The sequence below is a fragment of the Agelaius tricolor genome, unplaced genomic scaffold (assembly GCF_023055355.1).
Source record: "Agelaius tricolor isolate 1412-34295 unplaced genomic scaffold, bAgeTri1.0.p SCAF_2, whole genome shotgun sequence".
Lineage (NCBI taxonomy): Eukaryota > Metazoa > Chordata > Aves > Passeriformes > Icteridae > Agelaius > Agelaius tricolor.
Window position 1 is genome coordinate 19554340 of NW_027269262.1, and position 26172 is coordinate 19580511.

At 34.3% G+C, this 26172-nt stretch overlaps 1 protein-coding gene across 14 annotated transcripts in view; it reads left to right on the forward strand.

Annotated features, from left to right (window-relative positions):
- Positions 1 to 26172, forward strand: part of CDH18 (cadherin 18) — a 494422-nt gene that overhangs the window by 311775 nt on the left and 156475 nt on the right. For 9 of the 14 annotated variants that reach the window (XM_071453812.1, XM_071453774.1, XM_071453884.1 and 6 more), the window contains 2 exons: positions 1270 to 1346; positions 19648 to 20128. In XM_071453812.1, coding sequence (XP_071309913.1) covers positions 19901 to 20128 — 228 coding nt within the window. In that variant the 5' untranslated portion in view covers positions 1270 to 1346; positions 19648 to 19900. Of the gene's footprint in view, positions 1 to 1266; positions 1347 to 19647; positions 20129 to 26172 lie in introns of all 14 variants that reach the window. The other 5 variants (XM_071453784.1, XM_071453838.1, XM_071453794.1 and 2 more) reach the window with 2 other exon arrangements.

The following is a 26172-nucleotide window of genomic DNA, read 5'->3' on the forward strand; positions in this document are numbered from 1 at the left end:
AAGCAGAGTGAGTAGAGGTTCAGATCTCATTTTATCTGACTGCTGCTTGCATTTAGATTTTACCCCATGAAACTGGGCATGCCTCATTTTTCTGCTTATAATATGGAAATAATAGCCATTTTCATGCAGGGCAGGTTTCTGTTCAAAAATACATATTTTAATACATTTTTTAATACATTTCCACCTATGCAGTACAGAGGCTGTCTCTTTGCAGTGTGTAAGGAGTGATTGTGCAGTGCAACACATGAAGGGGTCTTCATGTTGTCTGTCAGTATTGCCACCAGCTGCTGTGAATAGAAAAACATTTTGTAGCTGGTGTGGTCTTGACAAGTGTGAGAATGATACTGACTTTTAGAAAGCAAATTGTTCCTATTTCATGTTTTAGTCATGATGCATTTTACATACCTCGTGAAACAGAATTGTGCTCAACGCAGTGGCATGTCTAATATATATTATGTTTGAAATGACTCTTTAAACTTTAATTTTTTAAGATGCTATCTGGTGTTTTGTAAATGAGGCTTACTGTAAATTGTAGGTCCTGCATCACACTAGTGTTATAGGAATAATACCAGCACAATTTATTTGTTCTAGAATCACAGCTATTAATAACTCTGTTGAATAGCCAATGTTTGCACTGCATTGCTTACTCAGACCTCTGGGGAATGCTAAGCAATCAGCAGCTTTCAGGTACTTCAGAAAATATGTTTCTTACAATTGCCTTTTTTTTTTATTTGAATTTTCTCCAGTGGAAATTTTCAGGTTTTATATAAAAAAAAATAAAGCAAAAGTGTTTTCAAAGAAGCTTTATTTTGTATCCAGATGTAAACATTTGCATTTGCAAATGAAAAAAAAGATACTGATATGGTTGATGGTTGTAGACAAACCTTGGCTAATCCTTTAATACAGTTGACCAGTGGAGAATGCATTAGAAAAATATAATTAATTGTTGAGTTATTGATAGTTCACAGTTTGCTAAAAAGACAAACAATTAAGCTGGCCTTATGCTTCTTTTTTTATATTTTTAATACAATTTTTTGGTATTTTTTTGTTCTTTTTGCCTAAAAATGTTGACTGTGTCCCACCACAGCTCTCCTGAGAAGGGATCTTTTGTCCACATTCTTGTTAGCTGTTATGAGAAAAAGTTGGTGTTAATACCACTGTTACACTGCTCTTTCCTTTCCCTAAGAGATTTTTTTAGTAAAATGCCCTCTCCCTCAGTTCCTTGAATTCTGACGTGTGTGTGGGTTTTTTGTTTTTGTTTCCCAGCAGCTAAGGAGGCAGTAGGTTTGATTTGGCAAACCATTTGGAAAAGGAGGAGTGGAGAAGTGCCCTGTAACCATTGAACAGTAAGTGCCAGTTTTACCTGCTATTTTAGCCACAGAAGGAAACAGGATATGCAGATGGATTGGCACGAAACTTATAATACTGAGAGGCATACAAAAATGTGCACACCTATAAGTGTAACTACTCTGAAATACTTCAAAAAGAAGGCCAAGAGATCTGCTTGGATGTAATTATGGATCAGGTCATGAGCAGTGTTGAGGTATACAATGTAAATTATTGAAAGCCAAAACTGAAAAGTACCTTAAGTGGCATTCTGTTAAATTGATTTGGATACTAAGTAGTTTGAAATATTCAATATACAAAGCCTCTAAAATTAGAAAATGCAGTTTGGATGTGTGCACACTACTCTGCCCTTGGAAACTAGGAACTAATTGAATAAAGACATGCCTGTCAACAGTATTTGCATGCTATTAAAAACGCTGCTCTGCTATATACTAAAAATGACTGTCAGCTTTGTTTGCAGCATGCTTGTCTGTTAATTTTAATGCTTTTTTGATTCATGTCAAATTAAAATTTCAATTTCAAAATGCAGGTGTTAACTGCTTTCAGTTTCTCCACAGCAGAAACTATCTCTGTAGCAAAAAGCACTATATAATAATGAATATTACAGGATAGATTTGGATGTGAGAAGCTGAGCTATCCTAATGAACTCTAATCGGTGAGGCTCGGCCTTAGAAGCATTTAAACGTATTTGTGAGTGTATTCTGCACTTAAACTGTTGTTTGAGGATAGTAATACAAGAAAAATATTTAAACCTTACACTTAGTCTATAATACATTAAAAATTTGATTATTGAACAAATTAGTTTAAAATTAAATTCTTGCTTTTCTTGCAATTGAAAATATTACAGCAGCTGAGGCAGAAGTTCATAGCACTAGGTTGTACTTCTGTTAGCTGAGGAAATATGAACATGGCTTTAATATACTCTGGTGTATTTTGTTTATACACAAGTGCAGGGAAGGAGAATGCCATAAGACCTCCCTGACAGTGGAACAAACTGCTCCCTGAATATTTTTGAATACACAAAATATTTATCCTTTTACAGCAGCAAGCAGCGTGTGGGAAATAAAAAGAACAGTGTCATGTTTTAGTGGAATAGGACTAGCTGGAAAGAGCATAGAGTATTTTCATTTTTTTAATGTCGATGTACCTTGGAAGCAGATTAGACCCAGTCAAATCAATCTTCTTGTTCACTGTTAGTATATTTATGGCTCTCATCTATGTTTCTCTCTCATTTTTGTACCATGTCTGGCGCTCATTTATTTCCTTGGGAAGTCATATGCAGCACAATAGCCAGAGAAATACTGATTCAGCTAAAAGACATGAAGGGTATTCTGTCCATTAAGTGAACTAGATGGAATTGAGATGGCAGGAAATGAGAGGAAAACCAGAGGAAGTGGACCACAGATTTGACCATTTCGGAGTGTTGAAAGAAATCCTCTGTCTTATCTAGCTGCAAATTTTTTCCATCCACAAAATTTAGTTTCAATACTTCTGCCTTTGAGGGATTGCACACCTTCCTCTGCTGTCTCGGGTTTTGGATGGAAGCTAACTTCAGCTCCTGAGTAATGAATACTGGTTTGCTAGAGAGGAAGGGCGGAACTGAAAAAGTGAGAAAATTGATAAATCACACAAGCTAGAAGGCTTGTGGGATTTTAATGGAACAATACGTGGCGTGTTTTGCTTTTTTTTTTTTTAAATAAATATTGCATATTTTAGGAATTACTGTGATATTATAGGACATCTCCTGTGGTTGGTAGAAATATGGCTTATAGAAATTATCTGAAAGCAAGTTACCATGGGGATGTAGCTGCAATACTGTATTAGTAATCAATGTCAAGGCTGTGTTGCACACAGCAGTCAGTCACTGAATTGCAAGTATAGTAGAAGTGAAACCAGAAGATTTCAGTAAGATATTGGAGAAAATGATGACAATTGCAAGGCTTATAATCCCTTTACCAGAATTTTGTGAGCAGTAAATAGCTGATGATCTTATTTTCAGAAACAAAATTCTGATGCTAGGTTACTTGTAAAAATCTTGCCCTGCCTAGCAGGATCAGAGGAGTTGCTATCTAAGGGTTTTCCTACGCACCTGGCACTAATTATGCTTTTATTAAAGAATTTAATTGAAGAGATGCTACAAAGTACTTGTGTTATAGGCCTGTAGAATATTTTCTCCTGTATTTCCCTAAAGACTATTTTTCAGGACACAACACGTATGATGAGTTTGTGTCAGGGATAAAGACTGATTACTTTGACATTAGCTGTTTGAGGCCTTGTCTGTGCATATGAGGAGGCTCATGATTACTGAGAGTGTTCAGTCAGTGATGAACAGTTGTTCTGATGGTCTGTAATTGTGCAGAGTGGGAGTATATTGACATCAGTAGTACATAGCTGTTACCGTGTTTATTTAAGAAATACTGATAAACTAAAATGAGCTGGATTTTTTGTGTGTTGATGTTATTCTGGTGATTCATGATATTTTGACATGTAAATTTTTGATGCATTGGATTTTATGGTCGAATGTTAAAATAGATAAAAGTAGAGCTGTACCATAAATTGTTTGCTTTCAGTCATTTATTTTTTGTACATATCAAATGATCCACATCTTGTAGGTTGTGTCTTACCACCAGCACGTGTAGTCAGCTTCCCTGGAGTCTCATTTCCTTTCTCCCTGGTGAAAATGCAGTAAAAAATGGATTAGAAAAAAGCATGGTCTCTAGTGTCTTACTTTCATAACACCATTGCTAAGAGCAGCTGTAGTAGATGAGATGGAACCCTTCCTGTCTATAACTTCTTTATTCTAAAATATTGCTTATGAAGTGGTGGTGTTGTTGTTTTGGTTTTTTTCTTTGCTATCAAGAGAAAATAGATGTGCATCAGAAAGTGAATTCTAGAAATGCAGAGAGATTTTTCCCTGTACTTAGAATGCCTGTATTTAGAATAAGATAGTGTATGTATATAACCAGATTGCATAAAAAAATTTTGATTTATTACAGTCCATATAATAAAAACAGTGAAGGGTAGAAGATGAAAGGAAGGAAAAAAATCTCACTACAATCCACAAGATGTTTAACTATATAATTGAGTTTTTGGTAAAATTTAGTTACTGACAGTAGAAAATTTGTTTTCTTTCATGTATATATAAGGCAAAAGACTTGGAGGGTATGGTAAAAATTAATAGAATATTTACTAGAAGAAGTTATGGCTAGGTAGTGTTCAGGACCAAATATTATTGACATATATGAGTACTTTGCATTTGTTTTTATCTGTTAGCTAAAATAAGTTAATTATTTCTTTCAGTAGTCTATGAACATGGCATATTTGAATGATTTTCTATCCAAGGTACGTTAAGGGCATCTTACAGTCTATATATAGCATATACTTATCCTTTAATAATCTCTTTTAAATGGGAAAACTACATACCAAATGTCCTTGTTCATGCAATAAACTCTTGTTTCCTCATAGCAGGCTGTATTTCTCAGACATTTGTTTGAACCCATGCTGAAATGAACAGGGTTGAACTCTGCCTCTTGATAATATATTGGTCTGTTCTTGACCTTTTTTTACAGAGGGAGATGTCCCTGACTGACAAAATCCCTGGTATAGTGCAAATACACTGGGATGAGTTCTTAGAAAATTGGCTTACACATGTATGAGCGTACATGTGGTGTCTGAGCACAATGCAGGCAGCACTGGCCTTTAACCCAAATGCCTGGTCATATTGTGGAGCTCAAGCTCTGTCCTTTGCTGTCAGAGCTGGAGAGAAGCTGTTCACAAAAAGAATTGCTCTGGTACATATTTCCCGTTTACAGACAGAATAACTGGAAATGTAAACGTCAAGAAGTGATGTTGGACGTATTTTGAATCCTGATTACATTTTTCCTCTTTATTTTTTGCCCTTTTTCTTTTTAATTATATATACATTATGTGATTCAACTGGGCTTTGTATGTTTCTAAAGAAAATAAGCTCAGATTTTGAAATACAAAATCTAAAAAAAACCCACACAACACACTTTTTATTAATTTAAAATTTGGAGTCCAAACTGATCAATATAATTGATTATGAAAACATTTGTAGAAGACAAGACTGCAGTTTAATGAATTTCAATCCTTTCCCCAGTGTTTTCTAAGAGTAATGTTTGTAGTGCAGTATAACATTGAACTCCTTTTTACTATTTTCTCTCTATTTATATAACTAATATAAATATAACTATATAACTATATAACTAATATAAATATAACTATATAACTAATGGAAGTCAAGAATATCTGTTTTCATGAAATGTAGTAGAAAGTGTTAAGTAAATTACTACAAAAACGAATGTAATCTAAAAAACTTAGAACTCACTCTTTTATAAATTTCATACCTTATAGAAATAGGTTCTCTAGATTACAAAGCCAGAATATTTAATTCTTTGGAATGGTAAAACAGATGACTTCCTTTTTTGCTTTCTGTTATTTAGGGGAAATACTACAAAATGTTATTACTCTAATAATTCATCAGTGTCAATTCAGAATTGTTTTAATTCTTCAGTATTATTTATTTTCATTGCCTTTGGATTAAGCACTGAATATTCTTTACTGTAATATTCTTTACTGGATATTTTGTTCAGTGTGTATATTTTCATGTGTCTCTTTTCCTTCTCATGTGTAAATCTGCATTATTGCGATAATCCTATAAGAGCCCTTCATTTTCATGCAAGGGGCAGGCACAAGTGCTTAACACCTGTCAGTGTTGCTTAAATCTGACACGGGTATCTTTTACAAACTGTTAAATATCAAGATGTGTACAAACCCAATAATGTCAGCACCTCACAATTCAGAGTTTTAGAAACAAAACTTATATTCAAGTTTTAAATTTACAGCAAGCTGCATGATGATGATGGTGAGGATGGTGTGTAGGAGGTGATTTCATAACTATGAAAAAAAAATGCAGCTTTGTTCTGCTTCTTGAAAAGTGATGTTGCCGCAGAAAACAAACAAACAAAATATTTCATGACTGTTTTTCCTGTATAGGATGGGGTTTGGGATGGAAGATAGTTGCTATTCAGGGTCTTATTCCATCAGCCATCACCTGGGGTTAAAGATCAGCTGGAGTTAAAGAGTGACCCCTTAGTCTCCTATTTGCTAAGTCGCCTTAGCCTCCTGTGCAAACAATTTCTTTATGAAGAAGAAAGAGGTTTAAAGCTTCCTTAATGCTATTCAATCTGCATCAGATCAGGATTATGAACTTTTATTAGCTTTTTAAGCTTTTCTAATCACTCTGGGTAGTTTTTGGTTTGCTTGGTTTTGGCTTTTTTTTTTTTTTAATAATGATCTGTCTTCTGCTGAAGATTGTTGCTTGTTGATAACTGAATCCTTTTTATTCTTAAAGGCTGGTAAGTTTTTGCTACTACTCTCACAAACAGCCCAATCCATATGTAGTAACAGTAGCTCTATGTTAGAATATGTGGAAATTCATGTACTCTTAACAATGAAATATTTATTACCTTTAATCAAAAGTAGCAGGTTACAGATGAAATTATAGGTGCACAATTTTAGTTATTATTTGTCTTGATTGTTTTCATTCTATATATTCCAAGCCTCATTAAAAAGAAAAAAAACAACAAAAGACAAAAAATCAAAACCAAACCTGGAAGCTGTTTCACATTAAAATTTCTTTTTCATTGTCCTATCTCTCTTTAAATTATTCTCTCTCTAGTAACTCAGCTGAATGACTACTTTCATAAGTAGGATATAACTAATTACAACTTCTCAAAGATAGTTTTCATGTTTATTTAGGCATCTTAGTCTACGATTTTCAGGACTTGCTTGAATAGAGTTCTATGAACACAGCATAAGAACTGGAAATGAGATACAAGTCCTTGCTCAGATATGGATCCTTGCTGTGAAATGCTTTCCATCTTTAAGTGAGAGTGCAATTTTGCTAGTCCTTCAGTTCTTTTTCTGGTGCTCACTTAGTGATGCTCAACATTACTAAACCCTCATCCTGCTCACTTGCAGAAACAAAGATAACTCCAGAAAACATGCAAGCTACAGTTTGAGGGTCTCTCTGAAAGCAAATTATTTCTTGAAAGTCTTCAATTCACAGTAGAAAGTCTTGTATAACATATCATGCCTTTATGAACAATTTCAAAATGATCTTACAAGGTTTCACTTGTTGTTAGACTACTATTGTGACAATGGAAGACAAACATATTTTGAAATTTGAATTCTGCATTTTTAAGTTTTCCTGCTGAATTTATGCATATAGTCTTATGTTTATAAAAGCTGTTCTTCTAGCACCATAAAACACCAATAACGTGATTTTTAAAATGTTCCGTTTTAAGCTAAGTTTTAGTCAGACAAGCCAATTAATGTGAATGAGCTTTTCTTTAATAGGCCTAGATGTAAGTAACTCTTTTTTTGTTTACTCAATCAGAACCTAAGACATGATCCTACTGATTAACCTAGATTCTCCTTCCCCTTCTGTTTCTGAGGATTTGCTGGTGTTGTGGCTTGAACATTAAATCTCTGTTTATCTACCTGTTTATACATTCCTGTGAAGCAGTCAGGACAAGAATGAAAGCTAAAATTTTCACAAGCATGAAATAAAGTTGCATATACAAAGTCTGTGGCCATCAGTGGGATTAGTATATTTAACACAGTTTGCTATTTAAGTCTTAAACTAGTTTGTGAAAATTGTCCACTGTGTGAAACTCAAATGAATCTTAAGACCATTAGTAAGGTCTGATTTTGTTTAAATTAAAAATAACTTTTCTAGAATAACAAAGAACTTTTTAAGGAAGAACTGAGGTGACGTATATCTAGAAAAAAAAAGGAGAATCACAAAAGTTATAAAAGCCTACCTTGCTGGAATGAAGAACAGGCTCTCTGCCTCAGAAAAGAAGCTTAGGAAAAACAGTAAAAAACAATCTGAAATAAAAAAAAAGTCTTTCTGCTCTGAAAAGATGAGGGAGAATGAACATGATTTTGTGTGTTTTAGTATTAGCACAAAGCTAATTTCTTAAAGATTAATATAACAGCATTCATTAATTAATATAATGAAATAGTACATGTTCATAGACACTGTTACATTAATAAAAATTGAGAGTTGAATTTTTTGTTGTTGTTTTGATGTCATCTTGCTTTCCTGAGAATAAAAGTTGTGATGATATGCTTAGATGTTAGAAAAAACAAGGTATCAAATAGTCAGACAAACACAAGAAAATGTCACTGTCTTCCTCATGTCAATATTGACTTCCACTGATAACTGAACATTGTTATTTAACAAGTACACTGTCATTTTTATAGTTATTTTTACCTATTTTACAAATACCATGTTGTCTAATGCACAGTTTCTTAAGACAGAAAAGACATTCCATTCATCCTGCTTATGGATCCCCTCCACTTAAAGAAAAAAATATGCATATATGTATACAATGCAAACCAGCATGCATACAAGACAATTTTCACTTTCTGATAGAAAAAATGCAAGATTAAAGAACCACAGACTGGGCCAGGTTGGAATGAAGCACAGTGGGTCATCTGGTCCAGCCTCCCAGCTCAAGCAAGGTCATCCTGGAGAATATTGCACAGGATTTTCTCCAGATGGTTCTTTAATATCTCCAGGGAGGGAGAGTACACAGGCTCCTCAGCAATTCATTCCAGTGCTTGGTCACCCTCACAATAAAGAAGTTCTTCTTGATAGTGCCTATAAACAGTTTTTATGATTGAGGTTTTTGGTTGTGGGGTTTTCTTTTTTCTCTTTTTTCTTTTTTTTTTCTTTTCTTTTTTTTTTTTTTTCCTGTCCATAGCTCTGGGTACTGGAAATGGAAAACTGGGCAAAAATTAATTAATCAGGGAAGATTTATTTCTAAAGTTAAACAGACCAGTGTGACTACTGAAAGATGGGAGCTTGTAGGAATTTTGTTCACATAGGTACAATATGCATATCTAGTGGAGACTCAGAGTAGTGAAGTTGTGTGATTAACTCTGATTCCAGTATGTTTGGCCGAAGAAATTTCACAAGAGCAATCACAGACTTAAGGACATCTGAGTTAAAGTGTTATGTGATAATCAGGGCCTATAATTACCTTTTCCTTATTTGCCTTAGTTTTTCTACAAGTACACTGAAGGTCAGTATCTCTGGTAGCATCACCTAGGTAGTCTCAGCTTTAAAGAGTTGTACTCAGATAGTCATCTGGGCGGTGTGGACTTTGCAAGTCTTCACTGTCCAAAAGAGCCCCCATATGCTTCTGGGATGATCTGTGGAATTCATCTGCTTCTCTCACAGGTCTTTGTGAAATTGAGCCATTCCTCTTGGCTCTGTCTTTAACTTCTCTGTTGCCTCTTGTTTTGCCATATTTGCTGTTTTCTGAACATTTATTCAGTTAGCCGAACCCAGACAACAAATTTCTCTGCAGTTAAAAAGTTGTGTGCAGCCTAGAAAACCCCCCAAAAACACTGTATGTTATGTATTATTAAGATTTCTGTAACAAGATTATTATTAATAGTGTACATGATTTTAAGTTTAAAGTGCAGTGCTGAACTGCTAGCAAAGAACAAGAGGTAAATGCCTTTAACTGCTTCTGAAGCCTGAAACATCTGCATTAGATCTCTCTTCCATTTATTTTTTGCTAGTCAATGGGATGCTACCATACTCCTCAGAGGAGCTCTTGCTATTCATTTTTGAGAAATAATTTGTTAGGACAAACAGTACATGTGGACTATACACAAGTGGGTTATTGCAAGTTCTTTCTATTTAAACTAAGTAATTGCTCATCAGTGTCTCTTGTATTTGCTTTGTTCCCTGATTGGTGACCTGACCTTAATATATGGGAGGAATGAGTCAAGAAATCAGTGAGATCTTTTTCTGCTAGCAAGTTCCTTGGGAAGAGAAATAGCACAGAAGAAAAGCCTCTGCTGCTTTGGGAATATAAAGGGACCTTTGCACTACCTTGCATCCCTATATTACCCTTGACTAGTACATGGACCTTAGATATAAATGTAGAAAGTTTCCTCTCTGGTTGAGGAACAGAGAGAGACATGAGTCAGATTAATGAATTATCTCTCTGTGTTTCACAGTTGTTCCTTTCACAGCAGGTAATGGCTAGCATGACTGTGTGTGCAATTATATTTACAGAAACAGTGGCTGGATTTTATCTGACTAATTGTGTTGTTACTGTGTTGTGCTTCTGACAGTCACTCTCAGTGCAAATCACTTGGGTAGAGTTGCAAAAATATTTCTTCAGTCATTTGTTATGCTATTTCACTTCTTTTATCCTGTAGTTTCCATATCCCTGCTTATGATAGGCAAAATATTTTTTTATGACAGGTGAGGATGGCACTGAATGCCTTAATATTGTTTTAATGTCATGTTTAGATTATCTGTTCATTGTAGCCTGTGTACATGCAGTGCTCATTATCTGCCTGTGTACATGCAGTGCTGTTTGCAGATTAAGAACTTTTACAGTCTTGTTTGCAAACTTTTCAAATCCCTTTTTGTTCAAGAAAGATCTGTTTCATAACTCATTTAACTCTTGCAAAATGTCTTTGGTCATCAGGGTACCAAATCCATTGATTTTTAGTAGTGTTTAATAATTTCCTGTACCTATTTATGAATATAAGAATGCTTTCTAATAGCCATCTTCAATATTTTTTTTCAAAAATAAAGGAGTTTTAAATAATCTCTAGAGTTAACCATTCACATTTAGTGTAAAAGACAGCACAGCAGAACACAGCTCATCTTGCTCCAAAGCAAGTCTTTCATCATCTAACCAAAGCATCAATTAGATAAACTTTTAAAAATCCTGCTGTGACAATACAACTTTGATTGCATAGTGGTTCTGATATATTTTCAGCAGGTGAGGATCTTACGTGACCCATCTATTTGGGTCTGACAATGATAAACCCGCTTCTAATGAAAATTTCAAGGACTGATAGTGTTTTGTTATGGAGCATTGATTGTTTGTATAAAAAATTTAATATTTTTGTATACAAAAAAACCACTAGAACCCCCCCTCCCCGCAACTTTTAAAAAAATTTTATTACTGTTGTTGAATAAAACAAAGCCATTTTTATTTGAATAACATTTTTTGAAATATTTAGAGGGTTTTGTGGTTTTTGTTTGTTGTTTTGTTTTGGTTTTTAATTTTTGTATTATATTGGGAGTCTGTGTGCCTAGTATCCTTTATTTGGACTATTTAGAATGAATCTCCTTGGCCATGTAAGGTGCTGGATTAGTCACCTAGTGTAATGTGGCTGGTTTTCCTTTTTGTGAGTGGTGCTTCAATTAATGCTACCCATTAAGAAATCCATTAAAGCTTGTGTTTAGTGATAAGCTATGCACAGTCCCAGAAGAAAGTACCCTGATCATGACTCCACATTTATTGTTACAAATTCAGTGAACTCCTATTAAATCTGTTATTTTAAGACATTGGTAACAACAGTCTTGACTGTCTTATTTTTCAAAAAAACGAATGATAAATCAGATGCTAGCCCAGTAAATATTCAGGAGTTTCTTTTCCCAACATAAAAACCTTCCAAATATGGTTGGTTTTTTTTTTTTTGGTGACTATTTATCTTCTAAGCCTCTTTTGGCTTTTCGCACTTCGTTCATCTTCATGGTACAGCTAGGTAGGATTCCAGTGGGTTTTCTTTCCCAGTGAAGCCCAACTAGATAAAACACATGACTAATCTCCTTTAATCCAGGTGGGAAGTGGTTTGGCCAGAACTGCTTGCACTGGTTCAGCATTTCTGTGCTCTTTTAATTGCAGGTGCTGCTAGGCTGTCCTTAAAATTCTCTTCATAACAAAATTGGAACTACAGTTCATGCCTCCTTCTGTAAGGAATGTGATACTTCTTCTACTAATAATTGTAGAATCATGGAGTATCTCGAGTTTGAGGGGACCGAAAAGGACCATCAAACTCCAACTCCTGGCACTGCACAGGACATCCCCAGGTGTCACACCACGTGCCTGAGAGCATGGTCCAAATATTTTTGGAACTCTGACAGGCTTGATGCTGTGACCACTTCTCTGGGGAGGCTGTTCCAGTGCCCAACCATCCCTCAGGTGATTGTGACCTTCCTTGACACAAGCACACGTCATTTTCTCAGGTCACTGATCAGCAGAGAGAAGAGATCAGTGTCTGCCCCTCTGCTTCCTCTTGTGAGGAAGTTGTAGACAGTAATGAAGTTGCAAAAGCTCTTATTCATATGATGTCTATTTTCTTTTGTGACCCCAGCTTTAATTGGTGCAACCTGTTCCAGCCAACCAGGCAAGTTTTTAATGCTTACTAAGTTAACAGGCAGTCTAGACTCTGAATAGTGTAATTATTTCTTATACTTGAGATAAAAATAAAAGAAAAAGAAAATTAACTTTTATCTAGGACTTGAATCAAACCAATGCTGGTTGATTGCTAGGGCTGCAGCTAGGATTTTAAAGTAAAGTTTGAAATTTTGTATTTCAACTTGATGAAGTAGAACTTAAAAAAAAATCCAACAACAAAAACACCCTAGAAAGTTCAGGGTGTTAATGCTGAATGAAAAGTCATGTCTGGTCTTATCTTCTTCATTTTTCAGACTCAAGATATTATTAACACAATATAATATTTTTGCAAAGGAAAACATCTGACTAACCTTATGTGCTAGAAATAAAGAAGAATCCATACTTGTGCTGGGTTAAAGGTTTAGGTACAAGCTGTCTAAAACCAAACATATAGTGCAAATATGAACAATTCCACTATCTTTCAATTAAGCCTCTGAAAACTATTGAAATAATTATAAGCTACTCACTTATTCAGCAGTTTCAGCAGTTGTTAATCCAAAAAGATGGCTAAGATTTATTTTCTGTGGTCTTTATAGAATAGTAATATATCAGTTTCTGTTACTTCAAAGGTACTGGAGCTGAGTCACTAAACAAGAAATATTAATTTATAAAAAATTGTCAATAAACCTTATGTAATATGTAACTGAAGGTAAAATGAATAGTTGAAAACAGTATATGCCTCAAATGGAAGAAAAATTGGAAAGAGAAAAAGAGAAAGGCTTTACACTTTAAAAAATAGCCTGGATTGTGAACACTTTTGGAAGAAATCCTAGGTGCTACAACCTGTAGAATTAATGGAGTCTTCTGACATTGTCTCCTTGGAGCTCCAAGGCAGTAAGAGGAATGGAGTCTCACAAGTGTGGATAATTTGATGTGTGTATGTCAGTCAGGATGGTGTTGAAAAATCCATCACACTTTGCTATCTGAAATAATTTAAAACAACTTAATGATAACTCTGCAGCTAAATGCTGCTGTTACCTTTGAAAAATCCCATGGGATTTTTACCTTTGCAATGACTATTTTTACCTTTGCAATGACTATTTTTTGGTATCTAATTACAACATTAGGGCATGTAAAACCCACATCTGTAATGCCAAATTGTCTTTCTGTCATGTAAACTTCTTTTCAGAGGACCAGCTAGCTTGCTTACCCATGAGAAAGATTTCTCTGTTGTTTTGTTTTTGCCGTTTTAGAATGCCCAAAAATATGTGATTTCCCTTTAACAGTATTCCAGGATATGTCTGCTGATTTTTGTTTCTTCCTGAGCTTTTGGTATAACTGTTTCTTTCCTTGTAGGTAGATAGGAGATAACGGGTAAGAAAATAAAAAAAGAGGAGGGCATTTCTTTTCCTCTTCTTGCTTTTCATTTGGGCAATGTCAGCAAGAGTGATGTACTCATCTAAGTAATTAATTTTGTATAATGTGTTTCTCTGATTGTAAATTGAATCTAAGAATATCCCAGCTTTTTTCACATACTGCATAACAATTTGTAGTCATTAATTCTTATACTGTTTCATTTCTTTATATGGTATATATTTTTTAATTTTTTGATATCAAACATGTTAGCAGTTGCCTTGATCTGTGAATTATATGTGAAAATGTGGAAGCTTTTTGGGTATGCAATGTAAAAATGCTAGGGAAAAATATATGAGCTTTGTACTTCCCTTGCCATTTTCAGCATACCAATTCCCAGAAATCCATATTCCTTGTGGAATTTTGTTCCATGATTTTTGTTCCCAATTCATATTTCCTTTATTCAACTCAACTCTTTCTCTTGAACTGCATTAAATATATTTCTTACATTTCATAAACATTGTACTGCTGGATTTTTTACATCTTCACTAACAGCTTCAGCTGTTTGCACTTGAACTTTCCAATCTGCTTCTCTGCCTTGATTTGTTTTCCAGTGATTTCTCAGTGTCTCTTTTATAGCTTAATTTTTCTCATGCTGTTTTCTTTTTTTTATAATGTCAGATTCTTTGTTGTTTTTTTTTTTTTTATTCCCCTATCCACCCTTTTGTTCACACAAGAGAATTTCTGTTGCCATATATGAAAGAACAGTCTTTATTTTTCATGGAGGTGCCTTTATTTTTTTTAATTGTAGTTGTTGTTTCTATTTATTTTGTAAAGGGGAGTTTATGTAGAATAATTTAATAGGTAAATTAATAGTTGGTATTAGATTACTACAGACACTTTTTGGGTTTTTGCTAATAGATATACTCTTTATCAAATGCTGTGTATAAATGTGAAAGAGTAGTACAAGAAATAACCCCCCTTGACACCGCACAGCCATCAGCTAGATTTGCTGGCCTAAAGAGGTGAGGAGAGAGTCATTCAATGCTTTTTTCTCTATGCTTCTTTAGGAAACTGATCAATTTCCAGAGTGATAAAGTCTATGTTTTAGAATAGTGATATACCTACAAATAAATTTAGCAATAATTTAGGAGTTTGATATCTCATGCAATTATCTTACCAATTAATGGAAATTTCCTCATGCTATTGAAGTAAAAAAGGAGTCCAGTTTCCCATTTCTAGAAGGTCTGCCAATATAGAACTATAGTTAAAACATTTTTGGTTACTGGAATCACTATTTAACTATTTCAAGAGCATTTTCTTAATGCTTAATTAAGAGTTTTTTAATTAGAGTTTTTTAATTCTTAATTAGAGTTTTCTTAGTTTTCAATCTCATACACATAGGTACAACTAAAACAACAAAAAGGCAACATAGTCACATGCAATACAGTTTTAAATGCATTCCAAGACAGTTTTGTCACTACTTCTGTCAGACTGACTAGCATGTGCAGAAGACAGACAATTATGGATTGTCATTCTATTACCTCTATTACCTAGGCTGCAAAGAACTTGGTGCTTCCGTTTGTCGTGTAACTTCCCATAGCTCAGCTCTACCAGCCTTGGGAATAGAGAAGGGAGATCAACTACAGATGAACAACTTTCCTTCATCTACCTAGAAATGTCACTATTTTTTCTGCCAGTTACCTGAGATCTTCAGGAATACTGGATGCTCTCTTGGCAATCTGTCAAACTCTTATTCAAGGGATGTAACAAAAAATCACATTCAATTTTCCTTTCTGACCCTAGTGCATTATTCTGCCTTTGGTCTCCAGGTGAATACACAGTTTTTTCTTCCCTGCTGAAGAATATAATATTGGCAATAAACAATAAACAGAGGTAATCCAGGACGTAAGATTTTTTCAGGTGTTCATATATATAAATAAAAATGATAGTGATTTGAAACTGTTCAGATTTTGATTTTTTTTTCTGATAGGAGGAGATTTACAGGGCAGAGGGCATAGAGAGAAGTCAGAAAGCATATAAACAATTTTAATTATTATGAGCTCCATAGCTAATTGTCACTCTGTCACCATGGAACTTAAAAGGGAGGTATAAAAGATATGTGGAATTGTGCTAAATGTGCATCTGCAAAACTCGATCGTTCAGAAGAATTCAAATGGGATTCAATTTGATGGAAGACAGAGGACACTGAGGTTCAGGGCAAGATCCATTACAAAAGATGCATCTCCTCATGGTGGTGAAACATACACATTTTGCATCACTATGCTCCTGTTAGTTTCCTGGGAATTCATTATAGGCTCTTACACTAAGCAGTAACTACCGTGCTGTAATGATTTCCAGCAATGTTAGTGGAACTTTCCCACCTCACCTTATTTAATTATTTATTTTAATTTTAACTCACTCTGACAGTCTCTTTAGCTACACAACTCATTTTCATGAGGGCTCCCAGGAGAAGGCTATAACAGAAGTCTACTCTGCAGCTGCATGAGTCTTTATAACAAAAGCCATAAATCAAGACACTGACTCTGAAGCTGCAGACAAGAGCAATGAGCAGGCAGCATCTCAGTATGTTAGCTTCGATTCAAAGGATTGCAGAAAGTTCATTTCTGGTTTTTTTCTCCTCAGTTTTTCTTCTGTTTCTTGCCTAGTCTTTGTTTTACTGTCTCCTCTGTGTTAACTGTGTGAGCTGTTTCCATCTGAACTTTCCCCTGCAGACACACACTGCTGTCTTCAAGGTAGATTTGAGGCTTCTTTTGGTGGGGGTGTCAGGTCTTTATTAAATGCTTATTCTAGACCTTTAGTAGGAGAGTGCTGAATAAGGACCTTTGTACTGAGTATTAATTAGGCTTTGGCTTTAAAGATGTTTTCCAGAGGTGTAACACTTCAAAGAATCAACACTTACACCCCCTCCTCTTTTGATTGCTGAATTTTTCTTTTTGGAAATGATTCTTCAGGCTTCATGTACAATTCAGGAAGTCTTGAAGGCATCAACTTCTAAGTATAACAAGAAGTAGATATTGCAATGTTTTTTCCTGCTACTGTTATTGTTATTATTATTGTTATTATTGTTATTGTTATTGTTGCTGTTGTTGTTGTTGTTATTATTAAGTATATTTGTTCAGAATAAATTATTTTAAAACTTTAATTTTGGGTTCAGATGCTTAAAATTAAATCTCTTAATTGAATTTAATAAAATAGCGGTTTTACTAAATAAAAATGTATTGCCTCCTTGTTAATGTTAATGCTAAGATCAACAGACATTTTTTAGTCAAAAGATGAAAAAAGCCCTTCATATTTTGCAGTAGGATTTTATATTATTTTTCCAATATATTTGAATAATATCTTTTATATTATAATGCATAAATATATATTATTTACAATATATATTATACACATATACACATATATCTATATCTATGTATCTATTAATATAATATGTCCTTAATATTTGTTCTGGCTCATATATGACCGTGGCATAACAGTTTGGAGGCTCCATCTTGATTGTTTTGGTTTGTTTGTTTTATTTTTTTCCTAAGGATGACTTCTGAGAGGGAAGAGAAACAAAGTTCTGTTTAGTAAATCTTGATTTGTTGGTAGCTTCTGTATTCATACACACAATTTATGAGGCAAGAATTTTCCATCTCAACTATTCCCACAGATTTTTGTAAAAGAAATTTTAGTAGTAATAATCTAAAATATATTTTAAATGTTCTATTTTGAGAAATCTCAATGCACTTTACATACCAATTGTAAGTTATTACCCGCTGCTTCTGGTCTTATGAATGGCTCCCAGGCATTTCTCAGGATGGAAACAAAGGGAAGAAAAATAATACTTGAATGGATAAAGCTAAAGAGTTAATATTTTGTGAGACACTTCTTAATTTTAATGTACATCTTAAGTATAATGATGGCTAATCTATTTAAATAGATCATCTGTATATATGGAAATCTATACAAGCAAACTGCATGCCTCAAGGTAAAAAATTATTTCTAACATGAATCAGCAAAGAATGCAGAAAGGCAAGGAAACTAAGAAATATACCCAGAAACAAATGTGAGACCCAGAAAGGCTGGATTTTATCCCTGATCTAATTTAGACATCATATAACATTTAAGTGTAAAAAAAATCCTATTAAATCACATTTGAACTTACGAGAGATAATAATTATTCATGTTGCATAAACCTTTTCAGAGATGGAATGACAGAATTTTAAGGGAATGGTGTCTTGGACTTCATAAGGATTGAGGGGAGACTAAAGTGCTTTGGAAACAAGTAGGAGAATGCTAGATGTCTAAAAACTTATTTCTTCAGTTGAAAATGATGTATAGAGTTTCGAGTTCCTGCACAACCACAAGAGACTGAAATTCTTTCTTCACTTCAGCAATACCCACTATCCTGAACTGAGTACTAGCAATGGAAAATATGTCCTTTCTGTCTATTTCTAATGTACAGTGGTCTTGAAATATTCTTCCATTGTTCTGATGAGGAATTGTTTTCAGCTAAGAGGTTTGGGATTCCATTATTATTATGGACTTGAGAGAAACAGAAGTTAAAAAAAAAATTGCAGCCAAAAGACACCTAATACATTTTCTTCCACTGCAGTATTTTTTCTGTCTGATTTCTAAATTCTTTTTTGGTTCTTCTTTAGGGATTTTGAATTTATTCTGTTGAGTTCCTGTGAAACCAAGAAAGAAAATTAGTTTAATTTTGTTTCTGTTTATGTAGTTTATGTTTGTGTTTATGTAGCTTTATGATACTCAAAGAAGACCAATATAGGAAGAGTCCAATTTTTGTAGTTTCAATTGCATGCTTTCAGACTCCTGATGGACTGACTGATATGGAGATAATCTTTGACATCATCAGATAACTGAACAAATGGTTAGTTTAATGTAACTGTTTCTCTAAGGTTGAAGATAAATTTTACTTTCAAGGTACTTGGCTTTAGCATACATCAACTTCCACATATATTCACATTTTATTATTGTAATAAAATAGGTTACATTTTCCTTTTTGAGGCTGAGAAAATATTGCCAATATACTGAAAATACTGATATCAAAACAACACGAAATTCCAGTCAGTATGACATAATTTTATGATGTCCTAGATGATATTGGTTTGAATTTATATAGAGCACAAGGTGTGCTTTATATAAAATGTGTAAAAATGCACATTTTGACTGAAGCTTCCTGTCAGTATGCTCTAGTATTACTGAGAATTTTAAAAGCCCATTTTGGTGGCATTCTTTCAAAACCCATTATAGACTAGATATTTTTCATCGAGCTGGATATCTGTGTGGTGTATAGAACATGTGAAATGTGAAATGTGAAACTCATGTGAAATGATTTAGCAATCACTATTTAATGACACTGTAGCAGTGATTTTGTTCTACTGCCAGACCAGGTCAATGATTTGTAGGTAAAAGCTAAAGGAACTGTTCTGAATCATCCAGGTTTTAATTATGAGTGTTTTCACAGCTTGTGGGAGCCATGCTGTCTTACTGTATTTTAACATAAACAATCAGGAAATGCTTTTACAGGAAGCATTGAAATGAAATTTTAGTTCCAGTCAGTCTTTGACTGAGTGCTTAGTACAACTTTGAGTGTAATCTAAGGTCAGAAACTGAAAATTGCTGGTTTTAGTGATGAGTAAGTGTCTTTCTTTCCTTTTCATATTAGATAGAAAATGGTCGGCCGTGGAACTCTATTGTGAAGACCTCAGAAGAAATATCAATTTTTCCAGTCAGCTTTTCATAATGTAAATATAATTTGAGCTTTCCCAAATGGGCAGCTAAACCATGAACAAGCAGAAAAACCTAATTTGGACTGTATTTCTGAAGCAGACTTCACCTTCTCTCTCGGGAACTTATTGAAGAATTACAGCTGAAAAGGACAAGAGAAAGAAAACCTTGAAAAGGAATCCTATCCTACAATGAGAATTACAAGTACATCTTGTATCTGCCCAGTCCTAGTTTGTCTCTGTTTTGTACAGAGGTGTTATGGAGCTGCTCACCATGGCTCCATCAAGGTGACCAGAAACCAAACCAAACACATAGAAGGTGAAACAGAAGTGCATCATCGTCCAAAGCGTGGATGGGTGTGGAATCAGTTCTTTGTTTTAGAAGAACACATGGGACCAGATCCTCAGTATGTAGGAAAGGTAAGGTGGTTGTTCTCTTTTGGCTTTGGTTTGTTTTTTTCCATTCCTAGAAATGTGGCCCTGATAAGAGGCAGATCATTTATGTCCTTAGATGGCACCTCCTCTTTTAAGGGAAGACAGCTCTTGGATTGCTACATAGATTTACAGTGAACTTGCCAGTTGCCTGTGAATACTTTGTTTATTATCAAAAAGATAAATAAAAGTATATAGGATGAAGAATCTAAAATATGATAAAATAGTTTTTATTCTGAGCTTAGCTAAACAGAGTGTGTGCAGTTGATCCTGTTACATCAATTTCCAGAATCCTAAATGCATGGGGTCACTGCTAATGGCTTTTCCAGACTATTTCAGAAGTATTTTCAGTTATGCTTCAGGGAACATTGCAAATGCAGTCTAAGCTCCAGAGGGTATTCATTCCACTCTGAGTGTAGGGTGGAAAAGGTCTCCAAAAAGAAATCCCCTGTGGCTTTTTTCATACTAGGAGATACAAGGTGTGTCACTTCTTAGAGTTTCTCAAAAGTCTGTAAGAAGAAGCTCTGCATTTATATTCTGATATATAGAGTGAGCTTCAGACATAATGTTCAGACTAATGTAATTGAACTGAAGCCTGGGCAGCTGAAGTCTGATTCATCATAGGTAATGTTGTCTGTAGAGCTTGGGTTTTAACTTGCATTAAATAACACACAACTCTCTATATAACTTTAACCCATGATATATGACAGAGGAAGTTTTGCTCTCCTTGAAGACTGTCTTGCTGCATTATGATAGAATTTTTTTATTAGACAATCTACATGAGTCTTAATGAAATCAGTGAAATACATAGAATATGAGGGGTAAAGTAAGATGGTTAATGGGGAAGAGGGCATGGAAAAAAAAATTCATTTTAGTTTCCCTTGAAATTAGAATTCTGAAACTTATATTGTAGAAAGTGATGCAAGGGAACCAGTAGCCTCTGAAATCACACATGTCTGGTAGTGAGGGCTTCCAAATTTGAACAGTATCTTCTGAACTAAAAATAGGAAGTGGAACAACTTTATTTAAGAGACTGTTAACTCAAAGGCTGAAAAAAATGTTCTGTTATACCAAACTTTGTAAAATATTAAGTATTTCAGAATGCCAAAAATTATTGAGCTATGTGAAGAAAATGTAAACTGAGAAAGGACCTTTCTAAATGGAGATAATGATTTGCATTGAAAAAGAAGCTTTTAAAAGGGGTAAGGGGATGAGGAGATATGCCTTCAGACAGCTTTACACTGATTAACATTTTCATAAATTATTTTGGAATAGAAAAAAATTTTGCAAAAATATTGTTGATGCAAAGCTTTGCAGAGGAATGAAGACATTGTCTGGAAAGAGCTAGATATTATGAATATGTTTTGGATATAGAAATAAAGAGTAAAGCTTGGGAATAGAGAACAACGTAATGAATTTCTGTTATACACTAATGATTTACTGTAATTGAGAGAGGAAGAGAAAGAGCTGGTTACCAGATCTAGTGTCATGTCTTAAAGAAGGTGAATGTAATATTAAGCTGCAAAAACTGATATATAGGAAAAAAGGGATAAAGGGCACTGAAGACATTGTGGAAAATAATGTTGACCTATTTGCTATTCTGGTTACTTTTAGCCAAGAAAAATGATTTATATGTGAAGCTGTACAGAAAGAATTGAACATTATGGCTGGGATAGTAATGGAGAACAAAATATGTCTGTTTAATTATTTCCATAAATAATAGAAGTGGGCACATGATAGTCTATAAATACACCTCAGAATAAACCACAATGAAAAATGAAAGCTATTTAGGTTGATTACAATTTTACTTGAAAAAATAAGGTTTTGGTGGCTGTGAGTTAATTTAGAATTCACGTTTAGTAAATTTAGAATGAAAACAAGAATAAGTCAGAATCTGAAAGAGGTTACTAACAGGAAAAGAAAAAAAATAAAAGCTGAAGGTGTTTCAAAGTACAGCATATTTGTCTTTATGAAAGCATTTATAGACATGATTGCATGCCAGAACAGAAGCCTGGATTCAGTGAGCTAAACATGGTCCCTTTCAATTTTTTGTTCTTATGAAGCTATTATATATTTCCTTTCATCCTCTGACCACTCTATTAATGCCACATTTACAGAGATCAATGAGTAGAATTTCTTTCAATCCTTTGTGGTCAAAATGTGACTGCACGTCTTGTTTGAGAACATTTCTCCCTCTATACTTACCAGTTTTTCTCCCATTTTCCTCAAATAATTCCCTCTGGTGCTCATAATTTTCTCCTGTGAGTACTTCACAACATTAGTAAGCTTGTCTTTGCAAAAGCTTTGTGGAACTTGAAAGCAACTGTACTCTATTTTTCGTTTGGTTTTATTATTCCGATGACCTGATATGAAGAAAAGATCAATTATATTAGCTCAGGCATATACTTTCAATTAAAAAGAAAAAAAAAAAAAGAAAAGGGGGGGGGGGGTGAAAGCCTGAACTGAGACTGTCATGATATCAATAGTTACCAAAATTTCAGTAGTGGTCATTTAACACAAAAAACCAGACATTTTAGAAAAATATATTTTTTACTAATTTTGCATTAAATTGTACACACCTCATCAAGGTCTCATTTTACATGCCTTTAATTTGACAAGTAATTTTCACACAAAGCCCCTCAGTTATAAAGGAAGTCAGTGCTCCTCAATTCCAGATTTCTGTTGGGTGGTAGCATGCTGTCAATTCTGTCAATTATTAATTCTGTAGACTACTCTGCTTCACTGGTGACAGTTGTTCCATTTCAGATCTGTCCTTTCACATATTTCACACCCAATTTGGGAGTAACATCACAGAAAGCAGAGTCATTATGTACAATGGTGTTATAATGCTCACAGTCATTGTCATGGAAATGCACAGTGAGAACAAGAATAAGGTAGGCCAGCAGCAATGAAAATGGTAAGATTTCTCATTCTTACTGTGAAATGACTGTCAAGAGGACGGATTAATTCACTGCCATCATCATAAAAACAGGGTTAGGACAACAAATTATCACGATACTTTAATATCAAACATCCCCCCATTCCTCAGTCATTTTTCCTTTTCTCCGAGAAAATGTTATTTGGAGAATTCTGTATAGAATTAATCCCTATTAACCATACTCACCAGGTTTTTCTAGCAACATGGTGAGACACGGGTCCTGGTAAGATTAGCTTATTGTAGAAATGGAAAATGGTCCTTCTGTAGATATTGTCCGAGGTTCTCAGATTATTGAGCTGGTTCCCTGCTGTTGCACATGGGGTAAGTCTGCAGTGTTTCAAAGTATGTTCACTGATGAAAGAACCAAAAAAAAATAGTTTTGTATTTAAAAAGGTATCTTTAAAGTGTTTAAAACCACAGTGACTTCTTTTACCAAAATTTTTAATTATTTGTGGATGGTTTCTGGAAAACTTCTGAATGATCATGGTATCTGGAAGTGTTAGTTCAGAGAGACTATTCACCTGCAGGTGAAAGTATGTGTGTGTGTGTGGGTGGGTGTGTTTGCAATGCAGAATCTGTGGAAATTTGAGTAAGGAAGATAAAATATCATTGCCTCGGATAAGTAACTTGAATGCACAGGCTGAGCTTTCAGTTATATGAGACTTCTTGTCTTTTGTGTGTCACTGATGTAAATTTCGAATGAAATTATAGCCACGAGTGCAGAAAGGGGCAAGGTTAGTGAATGCACTAGGGTCTGATGATGAGTCAGGTACCTACTGCACCAGATCAGAGGAATGAAGATTTTCCTGTAGAAATCTAGAAAAATTTATAGTACTGCAAGCTTTTACATCTCTCATTTGTCTTAGCTGATATAGTTTACATTTCTCTTGCATTTTCTGCATGTTTCTAGGTTAGATAACTCATGTCTCAACATTTGGAAAAAATAGTAAAAAAAGAATTTTAGGAAATAAATGAAGAAGACTATGTGTTTCTGTCCATAACATTCTTCATTTAGAACCTTCACACCTCTGTCTCCAGAGGGTCTGCTCCTTCTTAAAAGGATATCTCTAAAAATCAGTTGTACTGAATGCAAGTCATAACTACACATTTGCTGCGCTTTTTCTTTGGAGAGGGAAGTAAATAAGCAGTGATAAAATGAAGGTCACTGTGGATTTGGAGCTGAGTGAGTCATGCTATTAGGACTGAATAGCAGAGGAATATGATGCACAAGACTGAAAATTTATCTGTGAACCCTTTGGATCTCTGAAATACCAAACCACCACCTCTTAATCCACTTCAGATGACTTCTGAAGAGTAAATAAGAATGACTGTTCAGGAATTCACATCTGCATTGGTTTTCAAGTGTGTTTTTCTTCCCTAGTTTGGGGGATGACACTTCACTTAGTTCTTACATGGTTACCTGTAATGCAAAAACAGTTTCAGATTAATATTGATAGAAATAAGGAAGTATGGAACAGTTGGAAATGAGTGTGAATATAGGAAAGGGGAGAAGAAAATAACGATTTTTAATGTGTCTTGAAATGTTTCTACTGAAAGTTAGATTAGGAAAGGAATCCCAGGTGTTATATTGGATTTACAAGATAGCAATTCTTTTAATTAATCATTTTATTCTTGAAAACATAAATTCAGCATAACAGACTTGTCATTCAAAATTATTTTTTCAAAGTAATATGTGATGTGTTATTGCAATAAGTTGGTTCTGATACAAGACAGTGAATCTAATCTTCCCTGACTAGATCAAGAGATTTTCCCATCTCTGATTTAATGACAGTAAGGGGGCATCATGTATGTTTTAGAATAAGTGCCAAGAAAAAAATAAAATTGGAGTTTAACAATTAAAACATTTTTATTCCATTTTAGAGGTTTACATATCAGACGCTCCAACATTTTTAGCACAAGCACATAGTTCCAAAATTTATTTTGATAAAAAGGACATTTATTTTATAGTAGAGAAAATTGAAAGGTTATTTTGGATGACATAGTCTAAATATATGCACATGATTTTTTAGCCATTTTCATGCCTCTGTAAGGTAGACAAGTGTCATCAGCAACAAAAACAACTTCTCAAATAACATGCATCTCACTTTCTACCTTTTGGGTTGCTAGTTTCACAAATAATGTATTTATATAAAATAATTTTCCTCTATACCTAGGGAAAATGTAGTAGCAAGGACAACATGAATAAGAAATCTAATGTCAGTATAGCACAACATTATATGGCCTTACATCACATTAGCCATCTCCTTTTTTATTGTAATTTTTACAAAAAAGCTAACTTAATATTCTTTCCTAACCCAAAGCTTTCCCAAATAAAAAGGCATGAGTATGTACTTGTTTTGTCCGGAGTTCTGTTTGCACAGGCAACTTTGCTGCCTCCTACTTTCATTTGAGAAATCTAATTAGGTTTCACATTTAAAAGTTGAAGGCATACTACTTGAATTCTACAAGTCACAAAATGCTGTGGACCTTTACATTTTTGGGTTTGGGCTTTTTTTAAGTGGCATCTCTAAATATTTAAAGGTCATCTGGGGGAAAATCACATCCAAGAGAACAGACACATTTCATCAGCCAGATCAGTCTGACTTTCTTCCAGTGTGCCCAGCTATATCTGAGGTTTCCTGAAGCATGGCACTGACAGGGGCCTTTTGACTTGACAGACCAACCAAAGAAACAGAAAAGCATGAAAATATTGAAGTTCAGTCCTAGTCCAAAGACATAGGATAAAGTGTTTACCTTGTTTAACTTCATTTAAGTCAACATGAAATTGCACCAAAAAGAAACTGGCTCTTTTAAGTCAAAACAGCTACATTAAGTCTAATATGTCAAAGTAATAACTGTTTTTGCAAGGAAGCTTTATAGAGTCTGTCAGTTCTATATTGCAAAACATCAGCTCTCAATGTGAAGACTGTTATTTAAATTAATGGTTCAAAATAAATTTGTCAAGGTGATCTAATCTTCCCTGAAGTTATTATGGACTGAAGAACTTTTTTTTTTTTTTCTTTTTTACTTCCTATTCTTTCATGAATTTGCCACACCAGCAGCCAATCTTTACACTGAACAACGGTGCTGATGA